Source organism: Python bivittatus, unplaced genomic scaffold (genome assembly GCF_059951505.1).
Source record: "Python bivittatus isolate LINGU-HERP-01145 unplaced genomic scaffold, Pbiv_v1 ctg000700_np1212, whole genome shotgun sequence".
Taxonomy (NCBI): Eukaryota; Metazoa; Chordata; class Lepidosauria; order Squamata; family Pythonidae; genus Python; species Python bivittatus.
Window position 1 is genome coordinate 73,630,272 of NW_028277098.1, and position 20,623 is coordinate 73,650,894.

General features: G+C 38.8%; 1 protein-coding gene across 3 annotated transcripts in view; it reads right to left on the reverse strand.

The window, feature by feature from the left end:
* The window catches only part of NDRG3 (NDRG family member 3), a 55,678-nt gene that overhangs the window by 5,981 nt on the left and 29,074 nt on the right, over positions 1-20,623 (reverse strand). For all 3 annotated transcript variants that reach the window (XM_088128511.1, XM_007428260.4, XM_088128510.1), the window contains 11 exons: positions 18,847-18,950; positions 17,416-17,451; positions 5,243-5,348; positions 4,896-5,016; positions 4,462-4,524; positions 4,106-4,166; positions 3,425-3,511; positions 2,972-3,028; positions 2,529-2,632; positions 1,527-1,592; positions 260-311 (listed from right to left, as the gene is read on the reverse strand). In XM_088128511.1, coding sequence (XP_087984637.1) covers positions 260-311; positions 1,527-1,592; positions 2,529-2,632; positions 2,972-3,028; positions 3,425-3,511; positions 4,106-4,166; positions 4,462-4,524; positions 4,896-5,016; positions 5,243-5,348; positions 17,416-17,451; positions 18,847-18,903 — 810 coding nt within the window. In that variant the 5' untranslated portion in view covers positions 18,904-18,950. Of the gene's footprint in view, positions 1-259; positions 312-1,526; positions 1,593-2,528; positions 2,633-2,971; positions 3,029-3,424; positions 3,512-4,105; positions 4,167-4,461; positions 4,525-4,895; positions 5,017-5,242; positions 5,349-17,415; positions 17,452-18,846; positions 18,951-20,623 lie in introns of those variants that run through there.

Here is a 20,623-nt window from a genome sequence, read left to right on the forward strand (position 1 = left end):
TACACTAATGACTGTTGAGATTCCTCCTTTCTGGAACCTTTGCTTGCATCTTATACCTTAAAATATAGAAAACTGCCTACATCAAACTGTGATTGTGTATTATTAAGAATGTAGAGGATTTACCCACAAGCTTTAAATGGAGCAAATTTCACATTTAGAAAATTCTACTTCCTCCAGCAAAGGAAAATTTGAAAAAGCCTTGAAATAACAAACAAGATAGAGTTAAGGAAATGACTAGCTAATGATTAGGCTTACTTACCACAGCCTCGACTGCAGGAGAGCTGTCTCCAACTACTAGTAAGACAGGGCACCTGTATAAAAGTCACAGTTAGCATTATAATCTGTACAATCATCACTGGGTTCCAAAGCTTTTGTCAAAATGCTGAAAGTAATGATGTGCTATCACAATGCAAGTTCCATCCCTTTCCTACGTGTGTGCAACATGATTATGTACAAAAGGTGTGGAGCATGTGTGGCAATGGCATGATGCTTTCATCATTTGCCATTCCATGATTTTCCCTATGGATGTACCTGATTAGCATTAACATCATCTTCTGTTGTCAAAATCCTGCTTTTTTAATATTTTATAAATGTGATCATTCTAACATCAGGATCACATGTTTTAATAATGCAATAGTAAACCAGAACATATGGGCATCACAACATGCTCATACCCCATTCATTTCAATGAGGACCAAGCCTTATGAAGCAAGTCATCCAGTCTTGCTCAGCATTTCTTTACAATATATAAACTAATACACACTGGGCATAAAGCCCTCAAATTCTTCAACACATATCACAGCATCAGTTCCAGCTGTCAAGATGTTCTACACAGATGGTTTGAGGGGGCAGCAGCACTGGGTGTGGTAAAGGGAAAACACCAGCCTTCTTATAAGAAGGCCATAGCACCACAGTATGAACAGATTCAGTGCCTGCTAAACGTAAAGGCTGCTCTGAATAAAAGGCAGGGGTGGAAAGTTGGAGAAGAACGTTGAGGAAGATGCCACAGGACAACAAAGAGAAGCCTACAGAGAAAACACCTGCTGGATTACCTCATCAGGCCTGTATAAACAAACTCCTCCCCCTTCCCCCTTCTTCTATACTGCCTGGCTGCGACTCAGCTCATTGCCCAGGCAGAGAAAAAAGCAGGTTCCTCATGCTGGAAAGCCTTATTCAGAGGGAAGGAAGGGGCTCTACTCAACCGAGGAGTTGCTTTTATGCTCACAGCTTAAATACACATATGTCTTGTATGTGTCTGCAGTGCACACACATGTGCATATGTAATATAATTATATATAAAAAAGGCAATTGTTCTGATGGAATACAATTAGGAAAAAAAAGCTGGGCACAAGACCAATAACTCAAAGGTTATTTGGCTTGCTACTAAAGAGGTCTATCAAAAACATTGGAAAGGGTGAGAGAAGGGAGGCAAGCTTTCCCAACAGAAAGAAATATAGGCCAAAAAAAAAAAAAAAATCCACCCAGTCTCAAGCAATATGGTTCAAAGTTAGCCAAGAGCATCTTACTTGAGTGTTTTTACTGCTTCTTCATTCATACCCAAGATTGGTCTTTCAATATCCAGATCTCTACGACTTGAAGGAAAAGACAGAACTGCTTAGAGTCTATTGTGATTGAAGAAGTATAGAAGCTTCATAAATAAATAAAAGATCAATAACAGGTTGGGAAGCACTGGCTAGAACAGAAATCTTGTGTCATTGGATTGTGACTACTATGATGGGCAAGAATATAAAACTATTGAAGTTTTGCACCTTGATGACAAAAAGTATGGGACTAATCTCAGTATTAGTTCTGTCAGTACTGGTGATTAAATGGTTCTAATCCCATAATTATTGCCATCAATGTTTTACGATATGGAGTAATATATGCTTATTACCCTTGTTAAATAACATATAATGTGGGATATGTAGGATCAGATGTCCCAAGAGTTTCTAATTTTTTAAAGGTAGTTTTTAAAAACTACTGGGACCACATATGTTAAAGTATCAAACATTTCAAATATAAATAAATATAAATATTTGAAGAGAAGGCATTGAGAGAACAGATCATGGATCTCTCACATTGCATCTGATTTGGAACTCATATGTCTAGCTTGATGGAGGGGCCCTTTCTAAATATACCCTGTTTGTAAAGGGATATTCATGTGCTTCCTCTTTTCATAAACAAGAAAGTAGAAAAATATGAAATAATTGCAAGGGATTTTGTTGTGGGGAAAAGATCTACAGCATTAAATCTTTTTCTTGTCTTAGATCTTTTTTTTGTTGTTACCATTTTATCTGTAATGGTAATAAAACTGGAAATTAAGGCAAGAAAAAGAATTTGATAAGATCTTTTCCCTGAACTACCTTTCAGGCTCTCTACAGTTGAAATTAAAGATAAATACTGCGGAACACTTTTAACATACTGATCTTTCAATGTGCCTTATTTGCTGCTTAAAGCATTATTTATACTTTCAAAACTAGAGTGGAGAAAATAAAAGTTTTCAATGCTGACCTAAAATAGACACATACCTGTTATAGGAGGTGACAAAGAGCTGAAGGTTTTCCTGGTTGATGTCTTGTGCAATGTGAAGCCTGTATGTCTGGATTAGCTCAAGATTAGCCTGCAATTCTTCCTGGTGAATGACAAATATCATAATTGTCTGGTTAACCATACTATTAAAAAAAAGCAGGCATGCTTCAGGGACCCTGTAAAAACCAAGAAGGCAATGGACGCTGCAGACTACAAGCAGTTAAAAACAATACACCAGCAGACGTCCCGGGATCTGGTTTATATTTACTACCTATCATAGACTTGCTGTCACACCTAGCTTAGGAATAACACTTAAAATTACGAAAGCATAAGCATTCTTATAAACAACTCCTGCAGCTAAGAACAAGAACAGTTCATTATTATATTTAAGGTTCATTATATTCACTGGCATTTTTAGTATAAAATCTTGTAATTAACTTACATGACCAAAATGGTGGGCCAGAACAATATCCACAAGGTTAGTTGTCCACCCAGAAAACTGAAAAAATAAACCCAAAATAAACTTACATATTGGCACTGCTCAATATGTTCTGTATTAACACATCCTTCTTTTTCACATGCTTGTTTCATCCATGTGTAATTCCAGTATTAGAAATACATGCAGATGTTCTCTCTAAATCATGCACTGTTTGACCCAAGGCCAGTTTTATGGCTGAGAAGCTCTATAGTACTGCTACATAAAAGATATTAAAATACATTTCAGTATGTCAGACCAATAACTCCACTTCTGTATTCTTTCATCCTCCTTTGGGTTTAGAAAAGGGAAAGGAGTTAAAGGTAGGCCAAAACAAACATTTATTCAGTGTTTTTTCAATTTCTAGTTAGGCAGATCAATATTATCACCCTGGTTATAAAACAGACAGTTTCATCCTACCTTGGATGCTGCCCAATCTATCCAACCTTTTGCGCATGGATCAATATTAATTAGCACTAAGCCTTCTACCAAGTCTGGATAATTCAACTAAAAAGAGAATGGAAAATATTAAAGTTTTACTACGCTGGCTATTTGTGCTGAGCGCTGGTTTTTTAATTATGACAGTATATAAATATAGTACATAAATATATAAACATAGGAAATAAACACATGTTATTGTGGGGAAATAAGAGGTGGGAAGCATTATGTATGCCACCTTGAGCTGTACAAAATAATCTAATAATAATACATAAGCTATGAATGAAAAGGAATGACTAAAGCATAATTTTAAGGTAGCCACCATGGTGTTAGGGAACGCAGCTTAAAATGCAAGGGAATGTTTGCAAGCTTACAGTGGCTTTCAAAAGTAAATGCACTCTTTTTTATGAGATGATGATGCACTAACTGTTTTTCTTTATAACAATGTGATAACCATAATCTTGAATTAACTTCCTCAACTTTACTCAACATTTTATGGCATTCATTCCCCCAGAGAATGAGTCTGTTTTTGCCACTATTGGCAAAATGTTCTGCTCACTGCTGCATACATCACTCCAAGGTTTGGATTCTAAATGGACATCTGTAGCCTAGAGAGACTTAATTTGTTCAAACAAGGAAATGAGCAAAGCAAATGCTACTTACCGCAAACCTGCTGAGGATATAAGCACCAGCCCCAACTCCTATTCCAATTACACTTTTTAAGCTGAAAAAGAGTTTAAAATGAAGAGAATCTCTCAGTACCCTTTCCATCAGCAGGTCCCATCGTGTTGATTATGTTGCCTTAACAGCACATCACTTATACAATTCTCTTTCACATGATTTGTGGTAAGGAATAAGAAAGATTCTATACATGGCATCTGAATAAACTTTACAAGCATTTGCTTTTATGCAATATGATCACAGTTGTTCCTCTTCCTTCTGGACAAGCATCAAGGAAAGGCTATTTAGAATCTGTGATTTTTAAATAAAGGAAAGTCGGGGTTATTCTGCATACTTGCCTCAGGTGCATAAGAACAGCAGGAAGCATTTCAGCGAGTTCATCAGTACTAGGATACTGGTATCTGAAATCATAAAAGATGCTAGTTAAAAAAGACTCCAGAAGCTGACATAAAGGAATTTTATTTCAAGGCTAACTCATCAAATATATACCTGCAAGGAGATTTCAACAGCTCCACAATAACATATTCTAGGGCATGGTTAATTAGAGTATGGATTTGTGCTGATCAAAAGGCATTCAACCGAGAGGCCAAAAGTCCTATCCTACCAGCAGTAAATCTACATACTATCACCCATGGCATCATTCCTACTTGTATTTTCTATCTCTTCCAAGTCAGGAAAGATTCTCTACATAGGCCAATACTGGAAATCTGGCTATTTCCCTTTCTATTTCAATTCTAAACATTCTGGATCAAAGGAATATTACTACACTTACCCAGAGGGGAAAGGAGGAGCCCCCTCTTGTTGTCCAGGTGCATCAACATGGCACACAGCAAAGTGTTGTGTGATTTCTTGCATGTCTTCAAAATTGAACAAAGTGTTGAAGCAGGACTTATCTGCAGGACAAACCCACAGAATGACCATGATAGCACCACTCCATTCCCTGATCTTTACTTCTATAAGAAGTAACTGTAAGTTAAGACTGATAAGGTTCATGTTTTGTACTGTGGTCATGGCAAATTAAAAGAACTGCTTTGCATCAAACTCTTCTATTCTGAAAATGTGAATATAACTACAGTCACTGAGTCAGCATATGAAAACACGAAGAAAAAAAGGACTCACGGTTGAGGCCAATGTCATGATATGTAAGGATGACTGGTCGATTTCCCTTTGAAGTGCCCCGCATAGTGACATGGACAACTCCATAAGCTGTCTCGATGTCATGCTCCTACAGAAGGAAATGTCCATTTTGAGATTAGAGAACAACAATCTCTACACAGTTAACATGGCATAGCTGTGGTGAGTCCCCAATAGCTGGCTTAACCAGTAAATATTCAGTCCAAAAACTGAGAACACTAGATAATGAAAAGGATTATATTAATCTGCAGCAAAGGCCTCCTGATCAGAAAACAATGTTTCTACAAATCTTTTTTTTTTTTTTTTTACAAAGTTCTCATCTAATAGTGAATCCTACATTTCAAGAGCTGCTCAAAGAAAGGAATTCCGTATAGTGGATGATAGAAAAGATTCATTTTTGTACTCTTTCAGTTTTCATTAAAGAATGGTGGATATGTGCTTTTCCAATGTATTCAAGTGCTATATACACACCCAGCAGGTTTCATAGGTTCTTTCTATGGATTTAGTTCTCTAAAGGGATCCATTTATTGATTGAGAAGAAGAAGGTACTAAGTCACCTCTACATGAGGTGCACAGGTTTTAAGTTTTGACTTTCATATAGGGGCTATATTTTTTGTGAACAAAATGGAGCTACACAGTGAAGTTCTTAGCTTGAACCTGAGTGCAATTAAAAATCTGAAAAATTGAAACAGGGCAGTAAAATATAGTCCAACTGAAATTCAAAATACTTTCAAATGTTGTAGGGCTCAGCTCTAAACTCTAAGCTGAGAAAAAAGAAAGGAAGGAGAAAGACAATATTGCTGTAATGGGCATGTTAGAAGCCCTCTTTAAAATATGCTACAACCCTAAAACAGGAATTAAAGAACCTGCACAAAGATTATATTGTGCCCATGTTATAAAAAATAGATTCTTTAGCTTATACATCTGGTGAGCCCAGTCTTTTGGGGGGCTGAGGCCCACATTTCATCTTTGGGTGACATAATAAGTGTCATACTCCTAAAAATGAAGGGCCCAATAAAAATAAAATTGGTTTAAAAATTACCTAAATTAAGCATAGCCTGTGTGATACTCCCAACAGACTTTCCATTTAAAAGTGTAATACAGTTGAAACTCTGGGAGGGATTCTTGAGAATGTGTGACTCCATGCAGCTGTGGGGTCTCAGGTTGCACATCCTGCTGGATACTATGGAGAATGCAGTCCAGTCAACCCTTCTTGGTTGATGATTGATCCCATGATACAAGCATGGGTGTTTCTGCTAGGCATCACATGTAAATGTAACTTTAAAGTTCATCTACTTCTTTAGCATTATGGCAAAATACAGTAAGGCATATTGTATTCTGCCATGAAACAGCAACTCATAGTTTTAAGACAGAAGAATTTTAGTCAACAGGAATACTGTCAGGTTTGCAAGTTTTGATATAACCCCTCCCCCATCAAACACAGTAGGAGATATCTACATAGCATTACTTACTTTGCCATATTGTCTCACATAGTCAACATCCTTCAGTATAGATTTCTATAGCACAGTAACAATCTAATTATTACTGGATGCAGTACAGCTTGTTAAAAGCCTTTACTATCACAGATTATTTTTTTCCTGTGATGCTGTCTTCTTCTGTTAACCTGTTTGCATTCCAACCTTGTTACCCTGTATCTCATCAACTCTGTTTTGTCCAGCTTAGATGCTACAACCATAGGAAACCCCTCTATGAAACTCAGTTCCTTACTGGGCCAAAATGTTGGAATACTGATATATTTTCAAACTATAATACCTCCATTCTGTGGACACTTTCTGGCTGCATATGATCACTGACTTTCTAAATGCTTTGGTGTCTGATCAGAGCAACAGCCATAGAATAGCAGCTATTCTCACCTATAGCAGCTGTAAGATTTGAAAAATCCTGACAAACAGGAGCAAGATTGCTTGTGTTCCATCCAATACATAGCGTTAGTCCTTTAAAGCTGTACATTTTCCTTAGACTTTGAATAAATAGTCCAAATGCAAAACTATGTTTTGAAATAAAAATCATGCTAAGCTAGTTGCTCAAGTATAAACTAGCACAGTAAATTAAATTATTCAAACCCACAGAGAGCAAAAATATTAATAGAACAGCAACAGAGTCTATGCAAGCAAGACTGGTTTCTATGGTATTCTATATAAATAGATGAAAGTGTAAATCTAGAGTGATTGCTTTGTGAAATGTAAGCCAATTGTGTATACAATGATTCCAACAACTCAAAATGTGCCAAAGGGCAGAGTCCAATCAGCATTTTGTCTGAGCATATTCTAGCATGTGAGTACGGTATAACTTTGCTTAGACTCCACGTTCTTTTACATCCATTTTTAGATGGTTGACTGCTAAAGGGAATGTGATCAACTCAGCTTTCTCCCAGAACACAGAGAATACAAAGAACTTGAAATCAGACTCTACTGTTAGTAAATCACATTTTAGGTTAAACAAAGAGCTTACCTTTCTAAAACTACATTACACAAGAAGCTGCCATTAAAAGAAATCCTGATTAATTTTCTAATAAGCATGTTTGAGAAATATCTATTTCTAGACTACTAAGGAGTTACACATTTAGTGTGTTGTCACCAAATATAATGTTGATATAAAAAGAAGAATGGGAATAAAGGCAATCAAGAGGAGTGGGGAACCCAATGTTTTCATCAAGAAATGGCTTATTTGAAAAGGAGAATGCTCAGAAGATAAGACAGGATAGGCTTTATCAGAACAATCTGATGCATATTTGCTCAGAAATGCTCCCTTCTTAAGTTCAATAAGTTTTAGTATCAAGTAAGGATAAAGATGGAATGTAGGCAATCATATTTAAGTTAATAGCCTAGGGGTAAGCCGAGTCACAGTATGACTCTCATTAAGCCAAAATATACTTTGTCTCTGTAGGTCTGACATCTCAGATCCTTACTTTGGGTCATCTTGGTCCAAAGAAATACTGTAGGCAAAAATGAGAGCTCCTTGGATTTTCATTAACCCAACTTTGTACATTTGGGTATGAGCATACAATAATAATGTTGAGGTGGCAAATTAAGGATATTGATATCTAATTAGACCTGGTGTCAGAACCTCCAGCAATCAATCTATCAGTTCGCTAGTTGCTTGCTTCGTTTCTGCCATTTTTCACTAGGGGGGAGAGGGGAACAATGAAGGTGAAAGTGTTAACACAGATGGACTGTTATCTAGGGCCAGGAATGTCCAAGGTCATACCAACATGAGAACCAAGAACTAGCTGGGGAGAGGGGGGATTAAGAAGTGAGGGTAAAAGTAGATTGGGAAGCACGGGCTTTTAGTTTCAGCAATGCTTTGAAGCTGTATGTACATCTCAGTAAATGAATTTCTTTTTGAACATGACTCAGGTTTCAAGAGATTTTTCTTCACTGGGATTTGAACATCATAGACCTGACACCTGGCATTTTTAAGTAAAATTAAAATTCCTAAATATAGGAGGGCATTCTCCTTGGCTTGAATTGACATCCTTCCTAATGCAGTCCTAGAAGGAGAATACAAAGGTATCCCATTTGGGCTAAGGTTTTGCCCATGTAGCAAAGGGGCTACGGACACCATTAAACACATTTCACTGAATTGCCTATTTTATGCTGGCACACAGAGTTGATAACCCTGCATTTAAGCAAATTTCCCAGTCATTCTGATAAATGTTAGTTACCATTTTTACTTTTAGATATTTATGATTCGGTTACCTTAACTGGTATTAATGTCTACTATGTCATTGCAAAATGCAGAAACTGAGTGATAAACCCAGTTAATTTTATGATTTTTTCCCTTTTGATAGATAGATAGATAGATAGATAGATAGATAGATAGATAGATAGATAGATAGATAGGCTGGACAGTGTAGTGATTAGAGCACTGCCTTTGACGCAGGAAACAGGGGTTCAAACCCCAACTGGTACCTACCATACCAGTAGGGGTCCTTGGGCAAAGACCCCCTAACACTTAACTTGCCTACCTCAAATATGAGAGTGACACGAACTAAGAGAGTCATGCCTGCTCAGATGTCGCCTGGATTACCAAGGTCTGCATCAGATGTTGGGGAACCAGGACGATTTGACAATAAGTGGGCTACTGAAACAAACCATACATGAATGAGACAAGAGGACTTGGAATTGATGGAATGCTACTACAACAGTAGACCTAATGAGAGGGGATATATGAAACGTATGAGGGAACTATGGATGGACAGAAGACCTACATCCACACCACCTGAGAAACAATTAGTTACCCAGCTTCAACATACAGTAGTGAAGAGGAAACTGCTCTCACAACCTGAGATAGACCATCTCCACATTACAACCCAGATTCAAGCAGACCTGGAAGAACAACTGGATGTGCAGCAACACCTGAAGCTGGAATGTCACTGTCACCCCCTCCATTACAGAGCACAGCAGCTTATATCAGGCATAAGATCATGGATAAACTAGCTACAATCAACCCTCAAGTCCAATTACCAAGGCTCAGTGGAGACGTACCATCAGATAGTATGCTAGAAGATGCCAATAGAGCCCTCCAGACAATCCCTACTACCACCATAACTCAAACCAATGAACTGGTATATGCTACAGACACTGTAATCCTAGAAATGCTTGGCTATGCGAACAAGAAGAACAGCAGTACATACTCCCCCTGGAAAATGAGGTTGGAGGCTAAGATCAAGACAACTCAGAGAAAAGTTAGTCAGCTGGTGGAACTATAGAAGGGTGTGGAGATTAAGGATAAGACTTGACTACTGAAAAAATACATGGGCCTGACTTCATCTGTTTTCATGTGCATGTACATGTTTTGCATGTACAAAAATGCAAAATTTTCCATTTTTGGATAAAGGACCACATTTTCAGGCAGCAGTACTAAAGATGATTTTAAAAAATAAATTTCCACAGCACCACTAGAAAATCTCTGGTAATCTAGTGTTTTCCAATACTGTTCTATGGCTACCAGTGGTATCTAAACATGTAATGTTTCCTCTCTGAATAAACTACATTTTACAGTAATTGCATACCGAGCAGCTGATTTTAGTTTTTACTCTGAAATAAGAACACTGGATACTTTCCTCCTGCAGCCATTTAATTACTAAAATCCCCCTCTTCTGAGAGAATGGTAAAGCATACAAAACCCTCCATAAACACTAATTGAAGGTTCTCCTCCAATTTTAACACAGAGGAAAAGAAGGATCTGAGACACAAAGAGAGAAAGCAAGCTTTAAATTCTCCACCCAGGGTGCAGACATCTACTGGGGTGCTGCATGTTTGAGAATAAGAACCTGCAAATCAATGTAATGCTTAATAATTAATGTAAGCTATATTCTTGACCTTTTATTCATTCTAATAAACTGGTATTTCCAAAATACAAAATTAATCTGTATTTCTAGGCTCTGTATTTTATCAATCAATAAAAACAGCAATAACCATTTGTGCCAAGAGTCTTCTTTTAGCTTCCATTTAATAATGGAAACAATATTGTTAACAAGTACATACAGCATGATAATTTGATGCAGAGATTAGATCACATTAAATACATAACAAGTAGCAACGACAAAACAGAGAAAAACAGATGATCCAAAGCAGCACTTCTTCAAGTGAGAGATGCACAATAAAATTTCCCCACGGCTGTATTAACTGTGTCCATCAGTGTTACCATCTGTCCATTCATACACCAACCTTAGAGATCATTTTATCTGTCATCTGCTCAAAATGTATGACAAATCATAAGATTTATAAGTATAAAAAGGAATAAACAGCAGTTCTCTAAAAGCATATACTGGATCTGAGCTGAGATGGGCTAACTGGGGAAAAAATTACAGTGGTACCTTGGGTTATGAACGCCTCTGCTAACGAACTTTTCGGGTTACGACCAGCTCTGGCCGCAAAAATTTACCTCGGTTTGCTAACTCCGCCTCGGGTTATGAACAGGATACGCGGCCATTTTCCCTCCCGTGACACGGTCCGCGGCCATTTTTCCGCCTCTGACACGTGGTCCGCGGCCATTTTCCGCCCCTGACACGTGGTCCGCAGCCATTTTTCCGCCCCTGACATGTGGTCCGCGGCCATTTTCCGCCCCTGACACGTGGTCCGCAGCCATTTTTCCGCCCCTGACACGTGGTCCGCGGCCATTTTTCCGCCCCGACACGTGGTCCGCGGCCATTTTTCCGCCCCTGACACGTGGTCTGCGGCCATTTTCCGCCCCTGACATGTGGTCCGCGGCCATTTTCCGCCCCTGACACGTGGTCGTAGGAAGGGGGACTCTCCCTCCAAGCAATAGCCGCCTCCTTGTCCTCCACGCCAGAATGGATTAACGGTAATTACATTGAACCTTATGGGGGAATTTCCTTCGGGTTGCGACCAATTCGGGGTGCGACCAGAGTCACGGAACGAATTAAATTCGTAACCCGAGGTTCCACTGTACATTGAAAAAAAGCCCCACTCATAGCAAACTCAAATGCACTGAAGGCCATTGAGAAACAAGAAACATGTTTAGGATACTTCTAAGACATCTAGAAATACTGTATATGTTAAAGTTTGGGAGCCCAAATTCCCAGACAATGGGTAGTGAGCAAAGTAGAGGATGGAGTATTCTAGTTGGAGGAAACAGATAGTACCCTGAAAAGAGATCCTTTAGGATATACAGTTACCATGCTAGATTCCATAAAAATTGAAAAGGGGTACTGTGCAAAACTGAACATACTAAGAAGTCCCTAAAAATCAAAGCTACTCCTAATTATACAATAATAAATCTACTCAAGCATGGCTTAAGCCCAGATGAATCACCTAACTAAAGTCCACACTGAAGAATATTCCTCCATGTTCCTTAATCACTTCTCTCTTAAGCCCCACCAATCACTCTACTAAAGAACGTGAGTCACACCAGCATGAAACTAAAAGTTCAGTTTTTCCAAGAAGGACATGCATATGTATAAATGTATTGTGTCATTATATTTATCAATTACATTAAAATTTAAGAACTACAATACAAAGTTTTAATGGCCTACACTACTTTTGTTTGTATGTTCCCCACCAATTCAGATCACTGCTCTAGATTACATTACTTCCAGAATCGAAGGAAGTAATTTTTAAATGCTTTCAAAAATCCAAATCGTATCTGTTTAATGTCATAGCTATATATTTTTAATTATGTTTCCCAAAGTTTATATAGAGAGCCAGTTTGGTGTCATGGTTTCTAGTATTAGGCTAGAAACGAGGAGATTCTAGTCCTGCCTTAGGCATGAAGCCAGCTTGATGACGATGGCCCAGTCACTCACTCTCTAGCCCTAGGAGGAAGGCAAAAGCAAGCCACTTCTGAAAACGTTGCCAAGAAAACTGCAGGGACTTGTCCAGGCAGTTGCCACGAGCCAAGGCTGACTTGGAGGCTACATACATAATGTTTATATAGTGGTATGTGATAAAGTCTTTAATTTTTTGGGAGGAAGAACAATATATAAAAAACAAATATGAAAAAAAATCATGTAAGGTAAGGCTATCAATGGCTAATAATCACAATGCATTGATAGCACTTTCAGTGCATAGGGGACACGACCAGGAGAATGCTAATACATAACAGTGGAAAACCTGAATGCATCTGGCTACTACAGAAAATGTAGAACAGTGTGCTAGAGTAGAGACTTTTGGTCTGATTTTATCTCTTACAAAGACATTAAAGCTTATTGTATCTTAATACAATTCGGATTTTAAAAATAATGTATTTATGCGCAAAATTCAGAGATACATTCTACTTTGTCAGAGACACAGAACCTATAGAAAAGCAATAAAATTAATACATCAAATCATATACCTATGATAAACAACAATCCTTGTCAGGATTTTGTTCACATATTAACTTGGTGCACAGATTTAACAAATAGTTTTAATGATCCAGTCTAATCTTCAACCTTCTATAGCTCTCCAACATAGTATACATATGCATACAACTCCTTCATTGTTGCTATTACATGTTTTTAATTTTAAAAAAAGACACAGTAGCAGTCCATCCATTCACACACAGATACATCCTTTAATTCCATTTATAAGCTGTTCTTTTTTCATATGGAATTCAAGGCTGCACGTACATGGAGTCTTAAGTGATCTCCCATCTAGGAGTATTTAAATTTGGATACTTACTGCCTCCAGTGCAGTCAAGACTGTGTCTTATTTACAAAGTCAAACCACTGCACTAAGGCAAGCTTCGAGACATTTTTTTAGTTTATAGTCCTGGAATTTTCTGGTGGTCTCCCATCCAAGAATGAACCAATCCAGTAGAAATTACTGGATACATGATTCAGCGTGGCTCGACTGCTAGGCATGAACTCAGCTAGTGGCTCTCAGATGAACAAAACAGCAAGTAATGATAAATAAGGATCTTTACTGCATATTAGAATGAAGTCGTATAAAACAATTGATTGCTCTCTGTCACAGCGTGAATGCAAACTGCCTCATCCCCAAGTATGAGGGTTCAGTTCAGTTCTGTTGCCTCTTCTTCCTGTTACAAAAGACTCTGTAATGTGCTTCACGGCCTTGAAGCTGACGGGCGGTTGACAGTTTATACATAACTGATACTTCTGCCCAGTTTCACTCTCACAAACCAGGTGCATCACTCCTTAACTACTGAGCCCACAGGAAGTAGGCTAGATGCTATCACTTACCAGGACCGCTCTCGGCGCCGCTAGGAGCCACCCCCCCACCAAACCTTACACTCCCTCACACTCTCTGCCCCCCTGCACGACCTCTCTCACTAGTCAGCAGGGTGGGCGTCCCACTCACTCCCTCACACCTCCTGTCTCTCACCCAGGAGGTGGATCCTAGTATCCTCATACACTCCCAGACTCCCTCCCAGACTCTCACTCCCCAGAGGGAGTCCCAGACTCACACTGGAGGGACCCTGCAGTTCTCCACTGACACTGGGGGGGGGTGTTAAATGGGGGTGGCTAGGTTCTTAATCCCCAGTTCACCAGTCTTAAAACCAATGGCTGTTGGCTTCATATGGTGTCCGGCTGCTCCCCTGTCTGGTTGTTCCTCCAGAGCCAAGCGATCTTCCTCCACAGTTGGGCTACAAGTCCACTATGACTTCAGCCCCCCTAACCCCCCCAGCATCCTTGCGCCAAACCACCAAGCTCTCAGGACTCCAGTCGCCTATAAGTTCCTACATCCTTGGAGTTTGTTGCATTGCTCCGGGACACACTAAGGCATGACATTTAGCCCACGGCACGACATTTAGTTCGTTGGAACTCACAGCACTGCTCCAGGGCCCCCTAAGGGCTTGCTGTGCCACGTGAGGGCCTGCTGCGCCTGCTGGACCTGGGGTTGGGTGTACTGTGTCCGGGGCTTGCTGGGCCCGCTGGGCCTGGGGCTCAGTGTGCCAGGGCCCGTTGGGGTTTGCCGCGCCGTACTGGAATTCACCGGGGTTTGCCATGCTGCGCCAGGGCTCACCAGGACTCACTGTGGCTCGCTGCACCCCCCTGGGGCCACGTCGTCTCAGGGCTCGCTGTAGGTCGCCGCCCACGCCGAGATCTGCGAGAGCTCTCCCTGCCGCACCGAGACTAGGTAGGCTCAATAGGCTTGCTGCGCTGCACCGGTACCCCTTGGGGTTCACCATGCCATCCCAGGGCTCGTCAAGAGTCACCACTCACGCTCGGGACCAACAAAGCTCTCTGCTCTGGGGCCCACTGCACCATACAGGAACCGCACTGCACCGGAGCTCGCCCAAGGCTCATCCAAGGCTGCTGCTCTCCGCCACACACCACCGCACTTTGCCAGTGCCCTGCAGCTCTGTCCAGGGGTTGCATCCGAGTCAACACAACAAAGGGGGGTAAAACCCCCTCACGGTCTTCTCCACACCTAGTCCACCCCTAAAAGATGGTAAAATCCCAGGGAGAGAGGGGTCAAAACTCCAAAACTCCCCCTAATGTAGTGGCAGTAACTGGGGTTTGCTGGCAGCCGCCATCTTGGACTCTTACTATGATCACAAGCCCATCCACTCCAACTACTACGAAAAAAAGTATCTAGCACCACTTATACAGATCTCAGTTCATGTTCTAATTGACAGTATTGCTCTATATTACATGCAGCACATCTGGCTTAAATAGCTCTATTATGCTTTCTAGGCCAGCATACATTCCCATAGATCTGTTTCTCAACCTCAGCAAGTTTAAGGCATTTGGACTTCAACTCCCAGAATTTCCCCAGCCAGCATGCTGGCTGGGGGAATTCTGGGAGTTTACGTTCACACATCTTACAAGTTGTTGAGGTGGAGAAACACTGCTATAGATGCTTGCTTGTGTTGGGTTACCTGGGATGACAGATTTATGCCTTTTGAGATGGGTGCCCTAAGGAGAGATTCTTTATAATCCACTTGTAACTACATTTCTTCATTCAGTTATATCAAATTCACATTTGCACAAAACTGAACAGTATACTTGAACAATGATGGGTAAAAGGTCAGGAAGATGTATGCCTTGGCAAGAAGGCACAACAGAATTACCAAATCCATTTGCATGTAATGCCAGAGCACAACAATTATACATGCTTTCTCATTTTGATTTCATATTCTTAAAACCATTGCCCACTCCTTTCAAATTTAAACCTCTTTCAGAGCATGGCAACTCAGATGTCACAGGCTCTATCTGAGCCCTACACAGATGATACATAAGATGTCAGTTATAATTCACATCAGATTTTTCATATGAATAATGTGCTATAATCTTTGTACTGGAGTTAAAGATGTGAAACGTGCAAATATGCACGTGAATAGAATATAAATTTCCTGGGCAAAAAAGGTTGGGGAAATATCTCAAGTGCTCCAATAAGAAGTATCAAATTCTTATTTGTCAAAGTTACCTATTTCTGAGGAATTTTCAAGCCAAACATGCGACAAAGCAACTTCTGTAACGATGGAAATCCACCAGAAGCTAATAAGAACATGTATAATTCTGGGCTGGCAAACACTAATATGGCAAGCAGTTCCATTAGAAAAATGCAGCCATCATAGCAGATAAGTCACTTTATCGGTAAAAGATAATTTAACTGAAACCTGATTTCTGTTTTTGTCTTCTTCATATAAATGAAATACACAGAATGAATTGGACTGGTAATCTGTCATATTTTTTCTGGAGGGATGTGTTACATTAGGAAATAAAATGGAGTTGTTACATAACTATTTTTTTAAAAAACCAAAGCAATTAATATTAGAAATATAATTAGTCACTATACTCTTTAATACACAAATATATTTTGTATATTTTACAAAGTAAAACGTCTTAAAAATCAAAGCAAATTTTGCCTGTATTTTGCAATACAGCCCTAAAAACAAACCTATGACCCAAAAAGAGTAACATTTCCATTTAAGGAACAAATATGATTAAGACAAGACAGGATATTATGGCAAATCACAGACTGAAATATTGGTCACTCACTAAAATAGAATGGATTTTGCATCACTGATTTACAATTTGTGCATTTTTATTCTGTTTGATTTCACTAGTTTCTGTGGTAATAGTAGTATTTTTATTTGGCATTGGCCTATACATTAATCATAATACAAAGAGACAAGAGCATCACAACATAGTATAAACAAGTGTCCTTCCTTTCTTCCTAAACCATAGTTTAGGAATAATCTAAACTGATATTGGATATTGTAACCAAATGTAATGTATTATTGCATTATTGTAACCAAAAACAATGGTTCTTCCAACTTTATAAAGGAAAACTCTGAAAAAAAGCTGCTTTTAGGCTTTTTAAACCTCATAAAATCAGACTCCAAATGTGATCTGAGGGGAAGTTGATTCCAAAGATTAGGAGTTAGATAGGAAAAGAGTCTAAAATGTGATATGGCCATTCTGACATGTGGAAAAAAACAGCTTTAACAGGAATGTAGATTTGCATCCAAGAAATACTTTATACAACCGCAGCAATGTTAGCCTCATTTTGGTTCATAAGCTGATGGGAAACAGTCATCTCCAAACCTGACCCTTGTGGCTTAGTGGCAGACAGACACAATTTTTTCGACATTCAGATAGCCAAGAACAAGTATACTATATGGGAAGCAACAGCCTAGAGCTTTTTCAATTTCATCTCAAAAATTTATCTTGAAACTAGAAAAGACTGAGAAAGCACAAACATTCCAGTCTGAGTACTTACCTGACAGTCAAAGTCCTGGAAGTTTCGAGCTGAATTCTGTCAATATAAGAACAGCCATTGATCAACAAACAACAAACTTTGCTTTGCATCTATTTGAAAATCTTATTCCAGTGCCTTAACTGCAACAAAATTATAGTACTGAGCTGAAGCTTCCTGTACTAAACAGGAATAAAAAAGTACCCAACAATGACAATTTGTCCCCGTCCCCCCCAGTCTTTTACCCTAGAAATCAGTATATTCCATATCATGATGGAAATACTAAGACTGGTAGAATAATAGAAGAATAGTAGGACAATAGCAGAGCAATGATACGCATGTATAAATATATACTGTAGATTCTAGACATATTATTTTTAACATCAAAATGGATATTCTCAAGGAACAAATCCTAACACAACTGTTCATGTATAAGTTCCAGGCTTTAAGATAACATTCTTGGCCATACGTTCAAATTTTTATTTTCAAGTATATTTTGAAAGACCCATCAAAATTATGTAAGCTAAAAGTGTGCATACATTGCAGCAATGGGGCTACTGCTGAATGATGGCTGCTTTGCATGCAAAAAGGGTCCAAGAATCAATCCTTATCATTCCCAGCCAACAATATTGAGCCATGTACATATGGACATACCCCTTGAAAGTGTACTGATTTAAATTTTCAGCTGCAGAAACTTCATCAAAGTTAAAGATGAAACAGTACTGTTGAAGTTCAAGTTAGCTTTCTAATTTGTTTACTTAGGTAACGTTCCTTCTATGCTCTCTATACAGAGCAGCTAATCTAATAACCAGCATAAAACAAAACAAAATAAAAGCCTTAATTTTGGGGTATTTATATATCTGAAACTCTGCACAATGCAAAACAGAGATCAACATTTCATAATAAATATATCCCAAGATCATTGCATAATATATTCTGCTTATGCTACCAGTTGGAAGGGCACATAACTATGTGGGGCCATGAAGCACTGCTGCCTCCTGTCCACCTTATTATGCAGAGTTTATGTTTGAACACTTACAAATACCTTTTAGGCAATTATAATGCCTTTAATGTTTTAAAGTAAACTTCAATCAACAAAAGCTTAACCATAATAGATTAGTTCATCTTTGAAATGCCACAAGACTATTTGAAATCAATACGTATGGCACTTCAGTGAGCAACAGCAAAGATTAAGACCTTGCTCCATGAAATCTAAAACCTAGAATTTGTTCCAAGGAAGCAAGAGAGAAAAGAGAGGTAAGCCTATCTGGTAGAAGAATTGTCTTTCTACATTAAATATAGGAACTTCTAAAAGACTTTTCAATGGACTTTCTCAGTAAATTAAATTCTACATCCAACATGAGAAAACTGTAATATATACTCCTACTACACATAGTTGGCACACAGTACAAAATGGCTAGAGTTTTTCTCATGCTCAAACACAACTCTTATTACCTTATCATTTAGGAGGGGTTTAATTTCTGTCAACTGGACATCTTGCAATTCATCCATGTTATTGAAATCAATGAGATTCACTGTTGAACAGCAAAGTACTCTTCCTAAAAGCAAAACAGAAAAAAAAAAAAAAGGTTCACAATGCTGGAAATGATCCCAGATCAAAATAGAATGTATTAAACTGTAGACCGTGGATTTTCAAACAGAGGCTATGATGAAGCCTCTGGAACAGCAACTTCTTCCTCTTTTTGCAAAGATGAATATAAGTCTGGCTGAATCATAACCACTGAATATTTCTGGAAAAAGATGCTAAACATTTAAATCAGAGGCCTGTTCCGATACTCCATGCCTTATTATATTCTCTGTAAGACAGCATTACACAAAAAACAGCAGTAGTGTAACACAATTTAACTTTCTTAATATTCAAGGTTAAGTATAAACATGAAAGAGATACACTACTTATGCTTTTAGAAACAATCAAGGGAGATAAAAAGACTAATTATATACACATTAACTTATCTTATTGCTGTGAAAATGTTTACAAGTTGACTTAAGGCTAATGAAGCTGAGAAGTTGACAGCTTTGCCTTGCTTAGTTTTTGCCTCCATTTCATCCTTTGAACTAGGTCTAGTTTGTATAAAATTATGGGGGTGGGATGAGGAGGTCATTGTCCAATTGGAAGTAGTCCAAAACAACTTCCATCCACCTTGCTGCTTCCCTTCCCTTCCACCTTTTCCAGCACTAGAGCCTTCTCCAGAGAGTTAGATCTTCACATAATGTGTCCAAAGTAGAATAATTTGAGCCTGGTCATTTGTACTTCAAGTTAGAACTTGGGTTGATTTGTTCAATGATCCACTGGTTTGTTTTCCTGGCTGTTCACAGTATACTCAGGAATCTTCTCCAACACCAAAGTTCAAAAGCATCAATACTCTTCCCATTCTACTTTTTCAAAGTCCAACTTATGTAGAGTGTCACAGGGAATACTACAGCTTGCATTATTCTGATCTTTGTAGATACAGACACATCACAGCATTTGAATATCTTTTCCAAGGCCTTTATGGCTGCTCTGCCAAATGCTAGTCTGTGATGTATTTCTTGACTGCTGATTCCTTTATGATTGATCCTAAAGGCTATCCACCACTTCAATATATTTATTGTCAGTTCTGGTTGTTCTACCTGTTGCCATTAGTTTAGCCTTCTTTATAAATAAACTTTAGTACCATTTTTTCACTGTCCTCCTTGACCTTCATTACTAGAGCTTGCAGATCCTTTGCATTTTCGGCTATCAGGGTAGTGTCATCAGCATAGCACAGGTTGTTGATGCTTCCTCCTCCAATTTTAAAACCACACTCATCTTCTTCCAATCCAGCTTCCCTTAATATATATTCAGCATATAGGTTGAATAAATAAGGGAAAAATATACAGCCTTGGTGCACTCCTTTGCCAATCTGGAACCAGTCTGTTTCACTATGTTCTGTCCATACTGTGGCTTCCTGTCCTGTAGATACATTTCTCATGAGGACAATGAGATGTTCTGGGATTCCCATTTTTCTGAGCACATTCTATACTTTGATGTGATCGACACAATCAAAAGTCTTTCTATAATCAATGAAACACATACCAACTTCTTTTTGGTATTCTTTGGCTTTCTCAATTATCCAGTGTGCATCAGCAATAATGTTTTGTGTTCCTCAGCTTCTTCTAAAGACAACTTGAATGTCTGGCATCTCTTTTTCCATGTAGGGCTCTGTGTTGGATGATCCTAACCATTATTTTG